This window comes from Mustela nivalis (genome assembly GCF_964662115.1).
Source record: "Mustela nivalis genome assembly, chromosome: 3".
Taxonomy (NCBI): Eukaryota; Metazoa; Chordata; class Mammalia; order Carnivora; family Mustelidae; genus Mustela; species Mustela nivalis.
The window spans coordinates 61,235,446-61,248,932 of NC_139022.1; the positions used below are offsets into that span (position 1 = coordinate 61,235,446).

A 13,487-nucleotide genomic window follows, 5' to 3' on the forward strand; every position below is an offset into this window, starting at 1 on the left:
TATTTATTTATTCAACAGAGTGAGAGAGCACAAGTAGGCAGAGAGGCAGGCAGAGAGGAGGAAGCAGACTCCCCGCTGTGCAGAGAGCCCGATGTGGGGCTTGATCCCAGGACCCTGAGATCATGACCTGAGCGGAAGGCAGAGGCTTAACCCACTGAGCCACCCAGGTGTCCCATGGGAGTTCCAAATTTAAATACTGGTTCTACCATTTCCCAAACTTAAAGTGCCTTCTAACCTCACTTTTTTGATTTGTGAAATAAGGACATTTAATAATGCCTGTCTTAGAGTTATTGTAAAAATTAAATAACACCTGTAAGGAGCGTAGCACAGTGCCTGATAGCGTGCTGTATGTTAGAAAGTACTGCTCAAATGATTTCAAGTTACCAAAAGAAGGATTCCTGAGGAACCTTCCCTATTTCCAAGGTCATTGAATTTTGACCATGAACCTTTCAGTGTTGTTTTATCTAGATGCACAAATGCATTGCTTGTAGGCTTTCATCCTCTACTTGTTACTCCTATTAAGTAAGTTTTTCCTATATGATAATGCCGTTTATACTTGTTTTAAATAACAGACATTGTTAGCCATTGGTCTGTTCTTTGGTGCGTAGCTGGCTGGCTGTCTTTAAAAAGCTTTCAAGAGAACCCTGTAGATCTTTACAGGGTACTAAACAGAAGATAATCCATCTTTTAGTCATGTACGCAATAAATTTTAAGAAAAAGACGAAGAGTTACCTAATTAAAGAACTTTCCACGTAAACCTGCTGCCTTAGAAGTGTATCAGACACTCCCACAATGTGGAGGGATGAGTTCATCAGGTTCTCAGGGAAAGCACTACCCTGAGATATAGATATTTTCAAGTCACATGCAATATTCTGGGTGGTTAAGGTTCACCATCTCCACTGTTCTTCATCTTTCTTCAGAATATCTCCATAGAGAGCATCAGACCATATCTTAGTTTGACCTTGATTGCTGTATGAAGGTCTCAACCATCCTATGCAACTGTAGAAGTCTGGGAATGAGGTAAAGTTCATAATGTGACTTACACAGTTATTTTATAACTGGGAGTGTGGAAATAACTCCAAAGTCTACAACACTTGGACTGAGTGACTAATACTGTTATATTTTAAATATAATTTTTCTTTTACCTTAATATAAATAATGACATTAAAATTAGCATTCTATATACCATTTACAATCAGATTATTGTAGCTTAACTCATAAATAGGAGTATACCTTGTAACACAAAAATATATAACTTGGAATATTTGTTACGATATTATATGCTTCCATTAAAAAAAGTAACCACTTGGGGCGCCTAGGTGGCTCAGTGGGTTAAGCCGCTGCCTTCGGATCAGGTCATGATCTCAGGGTCCTGGGATTGAGTCCCACATCGGGCTCTCTGCTCAGCAGGGAGCCTGCTTCCTCCTCTCTCTGCTTGCCTCTTTGCCTACTTGTGACCTCTCTCTGTCAAATAAATAAATAAAATCTTTTAAAAAAACTTGAATGAGTCAAAAAAAAAAAAAAATCCTTACTCTAACTGCTGTGGATAGAGGTTTGGCTTACATAAAGAAAAGAAATACAGTGTTCAGATAAGTTTTGCAAATGCTTGATGTTGTCTAAAGATATTAGATTAAATTTAGATTAGATTAAATTTTTTAAAATAAAATTTTTGTTGACTGAAGGCCTCTGCTGTGTTTGGGGAGACAAAAATAAATATGCAACAATTACATGATGGTACAAAGTAGACTGTACTAAAGAGTCTGGTATCATTGATCTCATGCTGAGGAACTTCAAAGACAGTGGATAAGTGAAAGGCTAGAGTAATTTGGAGAGTTGTGGGGAAGACGGATTTATTTGAGTAAGTAGACTGAAAAATACCTTACAAATAGGAAGTCATGCAAAAGAGGAATATAATATGCTATAGTTGGGAAAGGCATATTAGGCAGCAAAGGACCAAATTAAAGATGATTTTGAAAATTTTTATGGAATTAACTCGATATATTGCAAAAGGAGCATTTGTAGATTTTGAGCCCTGTAGTGATTTGATTTTAAAGGTGTTGGGAGGGTGCTTCACTGGCTCAGTTGGCAGATATGCAAGTTTTATTTTTTTACAGATTGATTTATTTGAGAGAGAGAGAGAAAGCATGCACACACATGCATACGTGAGGGCAGGCAGAGTGGGGGTGGGGGAACAGTGGGGGAAAGAGAAGCAGCCTCCCCACTGAGCAGGGAGCCTTGCAAGGCACAGGATCTATCCCAGGACCCTGACATCAAGATCCTAAGCTGAAGGCAGATATTTAACTGAGGTATCCCAATCATGTGACTCTTGATCTTAGGGTCATGAATTCAAGCCCCGTGTTGGGGTTGATGATATTTTAAAAGTTAAAAATTTTTTTAAATTTTAAAAAATAATAAAGGGGAAGGGAGAACTAAGGGAACTTTGTCAATGTTAGACAGTTTTTTGGAAGAAATCTAACAGAAGCTAAAATATTGCACAATCAGCTTAAGTATTAAGGTTAAGAAAATCTGGGATAGAATCCTATTATACTAGAGGTATAGAGATTCTTGATTACCTTATTTTTATTTTAGGGGTGAGAAAGCATTTTTATATGTAAAATTACTTGTCCAAAGTCACTTGGAGTAAATAGGGTTGGGAATGAGGGGGAGGAAAAGATGGAATTGATACATAACCAGAAAAGCAAAAGGTAGAAGAAGCAGAGTACTCAAGTGGTTTAGAACTGTAAGGTCACCAAAGTCCACAAGCTTTGACTCGTCTTCCTGGTATGGAGGTTTGAGAAGAGACAGTCCCATACAACCAGGACAAGGTTTTGAGTCCTATCCCCACAAAATTTCCTCCCTTTTTAGAAAATGGTTTTTATTTGTTTTTTCCATGATAAACCTTTCATTTTTCTCAAAGGTCCAAGAAAACCCATCTCAATAGACTGAAGCCCTGAGTGGAACACTTCTGGTTTTTCATGGCGGGGTGGGAAGGGAGTGGGCTAGTAGGGTAGGGAGCAGTACTTTTTTCTTTGATCTCAAGGCTACTGAGGTACCTGAAGAAGATGAGAAGAATATATTATTCTCTAAATTGGTCTTGCTGTAGTTTTCATTTTGTGGAAAAATGGGGCCATTTCTATACAGTTTTCTATTTCCTTTAAACAAATTTTTGAAAATAAATATTTCTTTTGTGTCAACAGGATGCATGCTAAGTGCAGTACTCTGGTAATTAACTGTATAGGAAGTGAAATGGAAATTATAGTTTACAGTGTGAAATGGATGGGCGCAAGGCTTTTATCTTAATGTAAGCTATCCATAAATATAGCCTGAATTGAATTAAGAGTATACTAATGATGCAATCTTTACAGAAACCTTCATCTAAAATATATGGAGCTATGAAATTACTGGCTTGCTTGAACCTAACATATCCATCAACGAATCTCAGGTTTAAGTCGTTTATTTACAACCAGTAAACATTCTTCCCAGGTTTGTTTTAATCTAATATTATTAATTTTTTTCATAGTCTAGGTTTTCATTTGCTTATTACTGTTGCAAAGAACTAAACATTCCAAAGAACTCATACCCCCAGAAATATGACTACCAAAAGAAAGGGGAAAAGAAGGTAGCTTTAGTTAGCCTGTCCCATCCCTCAGCATGCCCTTCCTTTATACAACAAAGACTCAGCTGAAGTTCAGATACCTCTTTTAGAATCAATCTGATCACATAAAGTCACAACTTGTATAAAGTTGGTTTTTGTTTTTTTGTTTTTGTTTTTGTTTTAGCACCCAGCAAACTAAACTTCTGTCCCACACAGAAGTCTGTCCCAGGCAGAAGGTGAGGGTTGGGGGGCATGGGAGATGGTTCCTGTGAGGAAATGTAAGGAGAGGGAGAAGAACCAATAATTAGATAACCCTATATAAGAGAAAATATTATTATAAAGTCCACTAGAAAAATTCACTCCATAAACAAAACATTAAGCTATTCTTTCCAAAATATATATTATGCTGGATGTCAGCCAGCCACAGTTAAGGTAATGAGTTCAGTTTTCACAGAACATGTATCTAATGACCTAAGGGCTTGGCGCCATTGTCTCCAATCTTGTAAATGAATATTAAAATTCTCTCACCTTTAAGTATCTCTTGAGTTTATCCTGAAAATTTAATCTGTCAACTAGTAAAACCTCCTAGTTTTACTAGGAGATCTTTGGCCTCTAAAGTATTTCTTAAAGAATCAATTCTGACTTTTCTTCCAAGGCCAAATACCAAGACAGGGCTGCATAATTGCTTACTTTAAACAGTCAAGAAGGGGAGCCTGGATGGCTCAGTCAAGCCTTCAGCTCAGGTCATGATCTCATGGTCCTGGGATCGAGCCCCAAATTGGGCTCCTTGGTCTGCTGGGTGCCTCCTTTCTTCTCTCCCTCTGCTGCTCCCCTTGCTTGTGCTCTTTTTCTCTCTCTCTCTCTGTAAAATAAAATCTTAAAAAAAAAAAAAAATGTCATGAAGGCATGGGAAGTTTCAAAAAACAGGTATATTTTCATTGTGCTTTCTGGTTAAGAGTTTTGATTCTGAATGCCCAGACAACCTTAAAGAGCAGTTCACTAGCAGTTTTACCGGGGGGCAGAGAGGGGGGGGGATATTATTTTAAGAAAGCATTTTTTGTAATATTGTATGAAAATGAGGAGATGTACGTTTTTCTAACCTGTAAATGGGATATTAATTTTTTAATTATCTGTTCATGTAGTTAATTAAACAGATTAATACTTACTGATGATTTCCTAAATGTAGTGAAATATCAAGGTTAAAAATGAGATAAAGTTATTTTATATTACCTGTGTTTTTGAATTTTGTCTGAGGTTGCTTTACTAACTGACCTTCTCTCTCATAAATACCTTGAATCAAACATCTCATTGGTCCTTTCCCAGTTGAGAGTTTAAAAAGTTGGGGCTAACCAGACATTCATTCTTCCTACTAGTCTCTTCGGCTTTGTGTAGCTGACACTAAACCTTTAATTATTGCCTCTGCAAAGTAAGTTTCTTCCTGGCCTTGCCCCTCTTCACCCTCCAACATACCCCTAGAAACAATCTTGCTCACAGCCCTGACCCTCTTTTGCCAATCCAGCTCTTAGGCCCTTCCAGCTCCCTTCACCCAACTCCCATTGGAATCTGGAAGGAGCTGCTATCAGTCATTTCCCATTGTTTTGTAGAGGATATACTCCCTCTAACTTTAATTCTTTTTCATTTTATTTGCTTTATCTTAAATTGTAAATTTTTAAGAATCAAAACATTAGCAAGTAAGTGAAGAAATTATTGCAGGAAAGATAGTCATCCTAAGTTTCAATCCATGTTTTCTCCGCCCCTCAGTCACTTCATTTCCTACAGATGAGTAGCTATGATTTGGCTCAGGCTCAGTTACTGCAGGCCTCTTCTTTGTGGAGTCTGCATGCCTGCCCACCTGGAATTTCACCCTCTTCACTACAGCCATACCTGCAGGCCCAGTGTCCTGGTTTACTGATTCCAGCCTCCTCCTCCAGGACAGAGCAGATCATGAAGTGGGGAGGCAAGGAGAAGAGTAGAGGTTCTTTCCTTTTTTAACTAAAGATGATACTTTGATACATTTATTATGTGTTTTAACATGATGGATGTTATTTCAATTGGTGACCCCCCACTTCCTTACCCCTTTTGTGCCTATAATGAGCCACTTAACAACAAAAATATTACTGGAAATATAAGAATGAATTTTCTTTTCCTGTTTCCATAGACTTTTTTGTTGCATTGTGCATGAAATGGTGCAAAATATACCACCTTGATTTCTTACATTCTCAGAGTTCTGTACTCTGAGAATGTAAGTATGCTGTTGCCCTGAGCCTTCCTCTTTTACCATAGGGTAAAAGTTTTGAATACTAAATATGTCCATTGGATGCCATCTCTCACTCTTCTGAGTAATACAGAATTTGTAAAGACATCATTTTGGTTTTCACTGTAGTCATCTACCCTTCTTTTAATACTTGAGTTTTTTTTATGGCCTATGACTACAGGTAGTTGAGGTTGACATGAAATCTAGCATGTGAACCATAGAGTCTATATGAAATAGACATATAGCATAGGGGTTTCTTAAGCTTTTCCAATTCCATCAGGTACTTTCTACATCAAAGAGAACTGGGAGAAGCCACTGAGTTGGTTTTTTATGTCCTACCTCAGAACTCTAGGGTGAGAAGTCTTTATGGGTAGACAAGGAAAAATGTTTATCAGAGGATTTGAAAAACTTCTGCTGAAGCTTTGGACCTGAACTGAAAGAAGAAACTATACTATCCAACTGGAATGTTGTACAGTCCCCTTTCTATAATTCTTTTTTCATTTCTTAAAATATAACTCAGTAAAGATCATGATATTTTTATAGAATTATCTTTGCAAAGCTGTTTTGTGGTTCTCTAAGCAGACTCTTACAATTTGCCTTCTTTTTTTTTTTTTAATTTTATTTATTTGACAGACAGAGATCAAAAGTAGGCAGAGAGGCAGGCAGAGAGAGAGAGAGAGAGGAGAAAGCAGGCTCCATGCAGAGCAGAGAGCCTGATGTGGGACTCGATCCCAGGACCCTGGGATCATGACCTGAGCCGAAGGCAGAGGCTTTAACCCACTGAGCCACCCAGGCCCCCTACAGTTTGCCACCTTTAGAAAAATCTCGGGGAAGTTGAAAATTAATTTTCTTAACAAACTCCTAATTGGCATTGGTGACGAGTATCTTTGAATTGACCCTATTAATTTGTTTCTCTCATTTGTTGAAGGGATTTTAGGTTTACTGTGGAATTATAAGTGTTCTATTTGAAAACCAGTCCAGCTTTTAGGAAATATTTTCAGAAGGCTAGAAAATATGTGATAATATTTGTGGTCATTTGTAATATAGCCACAATATCATAGATGTTAAATCTGAATGAAAGCATCCAACTCAGCTCCTTAATTTTCTAGAGGGGCCAATGGTGAGGACACTGAGACCAGAGATGAGTAACTTCTTCAAAGTCAGAGAGGTAACAAAAATCAAATCCTAGATCTTACTAATATAAAATTCAGTGTTCTTTCCACCATACGACACAACCAAAATACTTTTATATACTGCTAGAATTAAATTTATGCCCATTAAAAAGTCCATTATTGATTGAAATCTGAGTATCAAACAATTTTTATATTATCAGTCTCATTCTTTTGAGAATTTGTTTCTCTAATGGGAACCTTAAATATCCTGGTTTCCAATTTAGCATGACACTGAAAGTACTTACGTTCATTTATATGTTGTGTCCAATCACTGTATAATAATAGGCATTTATCTAGTTTCTCTCTTAAATTTATAAACTCATGAATGGCAAGGATACTGATGATTTCTTATTTGGCTCAGCCCACATAAAGTACACTTTGGGACCCTAAATAAGTGTCTTAACATGAAGTGCTACTTCTTTCAAGTTCTTTCTTTAATAGTATCTGCACAATGGGGCAGCCCCATGTCTCTGTTGTGCGTAAGATATACTCCTGGGGGCATTTACTAAGTAATAGTCATTATGATAAGAATTATTATTACAGCCCCATTTCTTCTGTTTCCTTTTATCAAGCCCACCCTTCTACCAACTAACTGAAGAAGCCTATCACATGCAAAACATTTAACTTATATTATCTTTAAAGAACTGTTTTTAGTTAATCATATACCACATAATTATGGAATCTGAAAATTGGAAAGAACATTGGAGGGCACTCTCTTGTGCCTACTCTGGAAAAATATTTTAAGTAAAAGAGTGGTCCTCAGCAAGTTTTCAGTAACTAACATAGGTCACAGCCATTAAAAGTCAGTTCTGGTATAAATCCTAATTACTGCAGTGGAATCCCATGACTTATATTTATGTCTCCTGTGGAAAAACTATTTAACCTTGTTGTGAGTGGTACGGGAATTAGAGAAAGGTACTATAATCTGTTAAGATATTTTAGTAACTATATTCTTTAGAAGAAGACATATTTTGCTTCTCCTGAAAATTTTAATAGGAGTTATCATGAACTAAAAGGAAGTGAGTGATAGCAGATTTCACTGAATTCAATCCTAGGAATGATTGCCTTGAAGAATAAATAGGAAAACAAACATTCTCAGGCAAGCCAAAAGACAGTGCAAAGGTTTTACTTACTACTACCCTCAGAAGCTACTATAACTTGGGTGGAGGGGGGTATTTTAAACTTGGTTCCCATAGAGACTCTCCGAATTCAAATAGAAAACATAATCTGGTCCCTGGCAATATCCATAATCTTTATAGCATTTCTTTACCAAAGAATTTAGATTGTACTAATTCTTAACTAGAAATTCTGAGCTGGAAATTCCTTTGTTACTAAAGTAATTCCTTGAGAAATAACCTTCTTGATTTTATACTGGGGACAGCACATTTGAAGGTGGGGGACTAAAAGAAATACCCAAGTCAGAAAGCCGTACACCATTCAGGCAGAATCTGGTTGGAGAGGAAATCTGGTCCCATGATTATCGAGCTTCCCCTGCTAGCCTGTAGGTGGGTGTGTTTAACAGAAGGAAGCAATGGGAACCAGCCTGTCAGCCAGCCTTTAGAGCTAATTAGCTCAGCCTACAACAAAGATAAGTGAGCCTGGGAGGAGGGCCCCCTGAGGGGTCTTTAGATTCTGGGAAATGTCTGATTGGCAGATGTTAAAAGGGATTCTTTAGTAATCCTGTGCATCAATGAGCTGCACAAATTCAGTCCAGGACTGCAAGAATTCAGGCATGAGGACACTGTGCAGCAGGCTCACACAGGCAGACCCAAGATGGACAGAACCTTGGAATCCCTGAGACACATCATTGCCCAAGTCTTGCCTCACAGAGACCCCGCTCTAGTCTTCAAAGACTGTAAGTACTGAAGGGGAAAAAGTTTTCTGAAAATAGTCCTAAACGTCTAGTCACATCCTATTTAAGTATGATTTCTCCTAAATCTCTGTAGTCGTGTGCTGTGGTCTAAGTGATATTTAACTTGTTCCTGACTTCAGTCAGGAGAATGATTTCATTTCACCTACGTGTATTAGTTGCTGGGTTATTTTGTCAGTGATACATCTTACTAACTGTTTGGAAGTCTTTCCTAAAATAAAGACTGTCCAGAGACTTAATGAACTCTTCCAGATGCTTTTATAAATAAAGAAAGGCTGATTACTGCTGAGATTAAAGCTAAAAATAACTTAGATATGATAATAAATATTCTGTATTTGTTAACCTGTTTAATCCTCAAAACATATTACCTGTGTTAAATTAAATATTGTGTTTGAAAATTTTTTTTTGCAAACAAACAACAATAAATAAATCACCAGTGAGCTTTTGAATTTTGGTAACAAATAATAAATAATAAATAAATTTAACTTTAATTAAAAGGGCAATAAAATTAGAGTCTTCCCACCTCTGCAACACCTCCCCCTTAAAAAAAAAAAAAAAAAATCTGAACAGCTATGGCAAAATTATTTCAAAATTTTTTTTAATGATTATGAAAAATAATTCAATCGAGCTCTCCAATCCTAGCAATACTATTAAACCATTTGTCATGTAACTTAGTTTCTGGAACCAATTTGATTTCCTACTGCTGCAAAACAGACTATCTTCGTGTTGTATCTTATCTACAGTGAGTTTCATATTACAAAGGGCTTCTGAAATAGAATTTTGCTATGAAACTGCCCAAAAGGTAAAATGCATATGGAATTTTTTTTTTCTTCAATAAGTTACAGCTTTCTTTGTGAATCTTGTTATGTTTGTCTCCATCAAAACATCAATGCTTTGGATTTTTGCTCTCTGATTGCTGAATAATGTTAGTTTCCAGATGTCCTTTTAGTTTATATTTCTGTTATGTGTGATGAAGACAAAAATGTTAGGCCATTTTTTTCTATAAAATTTTCTTCTTAGAAATTAAATTGTTACCAGTGTGCCCATCAATACCATATTTAAGTGCTTTATTTCCTTCCTTTCTTCCTTCCTATCTTCCTTTTTTCTGTCTTTTAAAATATTCTCTTCAAGAATATGTCAATAGCTATGCTAGACAAATAAAAATCACTCCTCCCCCAATCTAACCTGGAGTATATTCAGGTTTAGTGTGTTCCTTTAAGTAAAAAGGGAAGGAAAGAACGTCTTTCTCCTACAATGGCACTGAATTCACTAGTTAAGGGTGAAAGGGCTCTTGACCTGCTCAAAGCTTTGAATAAGTTGTATAGAACCAGGGGTCTTATGCTGCGGGTTTGGAGAGTGGAAGCAGTAAAAAGAAACAGAGGAGCAACTTTTCACTGAGTTTCTTGTGAAAAAGAAGTTTAGTCTGTAATTATATGGTCACTTTTTAAGCTTAACTAAACCCCACCAATTGTTTACAGTTTAGCAGCGAGAATAAAATAGAAAAGGGGTTAAAATAAAACATACCTTATATTCTATCATCCAGACCTTTGCGGGAACTCTCTTATATGGAAAGATAAAGAAGTCTCCTATTTCATGTATCTCATTCATTAACATAGAACCTAAATTTGATCAGATAGCATTGCCTGCTTACCCTCAAATGGATTGTACTCTGCAACTGCTTGCATGGCTTAAATAGGTATGAGTATTAAACTGCTGATCCTCTCCACTCAGGTGTTTCTAATCTGAAAAATGACTAAGTGAAAGTAAGCCAAATGGCAAATTTCTGTACCAGCACTTTTTATAACATTGAAACATCCAGCCACTCACCATCCTCATGGAATAAATGGGAACAGGCTTACTCATTTTCTGGGGCAGGACATCAAAAGTCTGCTGGGGGATTATGCCATGCCTTGGCAGTCTATCATGCACATGCCAGAGTTTAGCACGTGGACTCATTTTCTTTGGCACACCCATAAGCTGCTGCCACCACACTCATCTTTTAACACAGCTTGTAAAAAGCTGCCATCAGCCCTGAATGGCAGGTTCTGAGCAGCCTCCTCTCCTCCTAGTTGCTTGTGGCCCTTTTTCCCCCACCCCAGTCCAGTGTCTTCCTGCCAGAAGGACAGAGCTAAGCACTTGAGTACATCACTGCCAAATCCTTAAGAAAAATTGCTACCTTGCTTTCTTGCAAGGTGAAAAGCCAGTCCAAGAATTTTTAAAACCCAGCTCAGTTGAACAAAGGAGCATTAACACATACTCTCTCTCTCTCTCTCTCTCTCAAAATGTTTTTCTTAATTTTCTATAAATGGAGGGACAGGTTTTTTTTTTCCTCTCTCTTCATTCTTTGGAAACACATAATACAAGAGATATATGATCATTTGAATTTTTTTTTTTTTTTTTTTTTTTTTTTTGGCCTTCAGTGGCTTTTGATTTATTTAAAAACAAGCAATTGTAAATTGAATTTTCTCTTCAAGTTGGTCAGGAAAAGTACCCAGAGAGTTTTTTGGTCTAAGACTGATACACATGGGGATAGTTACATTCATTTAAGGAAATATTATTTAGCTGCTTTTCTCAGCCAAGAAGGCCCTCCAAGTGGCATTTTGCAATGCATTAAATATCTCATTTGTTATAGACAAGGTGTTCATCTGGCAATAGTTGCACTTTGTGTTTTTGTTTTGTTTTGTTTTGTTTTTTTAATGTTCTTTCCTGGAAGGAAATGAATTCCATTAACAATTTTTTGCTTTTTTTCCAGAACTATTTCACATTTCAAATAAAAAATAATGGAAAGACATTTTAAATAAAATGGGCTCTCAATTTGAAATTTACTCATCTAAGCTGATACTGGATTGTTCTCTACTGTGTAACTGTCTCAAATTTGTAACAAGTAGTGCTAGGAGTCTCCAAACCACCAGCCAGAATCTCTTTGCAGGGAAATTAAGGCATATCTCCATGTTGCCTTACATTCCTGGCTTTGTTCAACATCCAATTTCTTTTTGTTTGTCATATGTCACAACCAAAGATGAGCTATCCTAAAAGCAGCCCTTGTCAGCTCTTTTAAAATGTGTGTCTGAGCTTACTATTTGTTTGCCACTACTTGACAGTTCCTAGTGTGCTTGCTTTCTCAAAGGAAATCTACATGATTTCAAGATGGCTGCACTTTCAGATTCTACTCTGAATGTTAACTCTTCATATAACAAGAGTATAATATGCTTATCTGCCATCTTTGGGCTTGCTCTTTATCCATTCATAGTAATGCTAGGATATCAAGTCCTCATCATGTGATGACCTGCACTATGCTAGGAACATTTATTCACAACAAACCAGTAATGTAGGCACTATTGTTGTTTGTAGGTGAGGGAACTGAGTCTCCTGGAGATTAAAGTGCCTTGCCCAAGTCCACACAGTTAATGAGTGATAGAGCCAGAATTCAAATGCTATTCCAACTCCTCACCTTTAGCCACTAGATGATATTGCCTCTCAGAAGTATTATATTACCTTGTCATTTGTGCTGTCATGGGAAAAGGGGGGGTTGGGAGGGAGGGCATTGAAATGAACTCTTCTGGGAATATGGAGGAAACTAATTAAATAGGCCCATCTGAACAGGTATGTGACAGGAGAGTCAGAGGGGAAGGGCACTTTTGAGGAGAAAGAAGAGCTTGTCCAAAGACATATCAGGCAATACAAAAACAGTGCATTGGGGAAGGTGGCGACAAGGCTATAAAATCAGGTGGAATCACACAGAAGTGTAGGCAACAGGGAGCCACTGGAGTTAATGGTGTTGTTAGATTATTTCTGCAAGCTTATGGCCTTATGTTGCATTGGGGGAAATATTAGACTGCTATGTGTTGGAGATACACTTCCTGATACTAAGGAAGAATCACAGCTTTTTCAACAGCAGAAATTCCCTTGCCCTCTTGCCCAGCCACACAAGATGCAAAATCTACAAATGTATACAGGCCTGTAGTGAGAAATCACTTTGACTAACTGAAAGCCAAAATCAAGGCAAACTTTCTTAAAACAGATTGTTAAAAAACAAACTTCAGGGGTGCCTGGGTGCCTTAGTGGGTTAAAGCCTCTGCCTTCGGCTCAGTTCGTGATCCCAGATCCTGGGATCGAGCCCCACATCAGGCTCTCTGCTCAGCCAGAAGCCTGCTTCCTCCACTCTCTCTGCCTGCCTCTCTGCCTGCTTGTGATCTCTGTCTTTTCGGATAAATAAATAAAATCTAAAAAAAAAAAAAAAAAAAAACCTCATTGTCGTTGAGGCCTTAAGATCCAGCATTGACCAACAAAGTGATGTTAGATTTCATAAATATGTTTTCCCAAATTTCATAATAAAAAAGTGAGAAGAAAACTTTACTAAACATTGCACAATTAGAAGCAAATTTCTCACATATTTGAGGTGCATTAACTTCCATTTGGGAAACATTTTTCTTCATGAAAGGTTTTATTTATATCAGATAGGTAAATACTTCAAAAGGTACATTTTTACCCTTTGGAAAAATTGGACCAGACTATAAAGCTATTAAAAACACCTTAGTAATCATGAATCTGGCTGTATGCAACCCAAGAGAGCAAAAATCCTCAAGAGTAAAGTGT

At 37.2% G+C, this 13,487-nt stretch overlaps 1 protein-coding gene across 2 annotated transcripts in view; it reads left to right on the top strand.

The window, feature by feature from the left end:
* Positions 1-73: 73 nt before the first annotated feature.
* Positions 74-13,487, top strand: part of LIX1 (limb and CNS expressed 1) — a 58,924-nt gene continuing 45,510 nt past the window's right edge. The window contains exon 1 of one of the 2 annotated variants that reach the window (XM_082723939.1): positions 74-1,020. Coding sequence is in view for 1 of the 2 variants with exons in the window: in XM_082723938.1 (XP_082580064.1) it covers positions 8,795-8,876 (82 nt within the window). In the remaining variant the exon portion in view is untranslated. Of the gene's footprint in view, positions 1,021-8,548; positions 8,877-13,487 lie in introns of those variants that run through there. The other variant, XM_082723938.1, reaches the window with a different exon arrangement.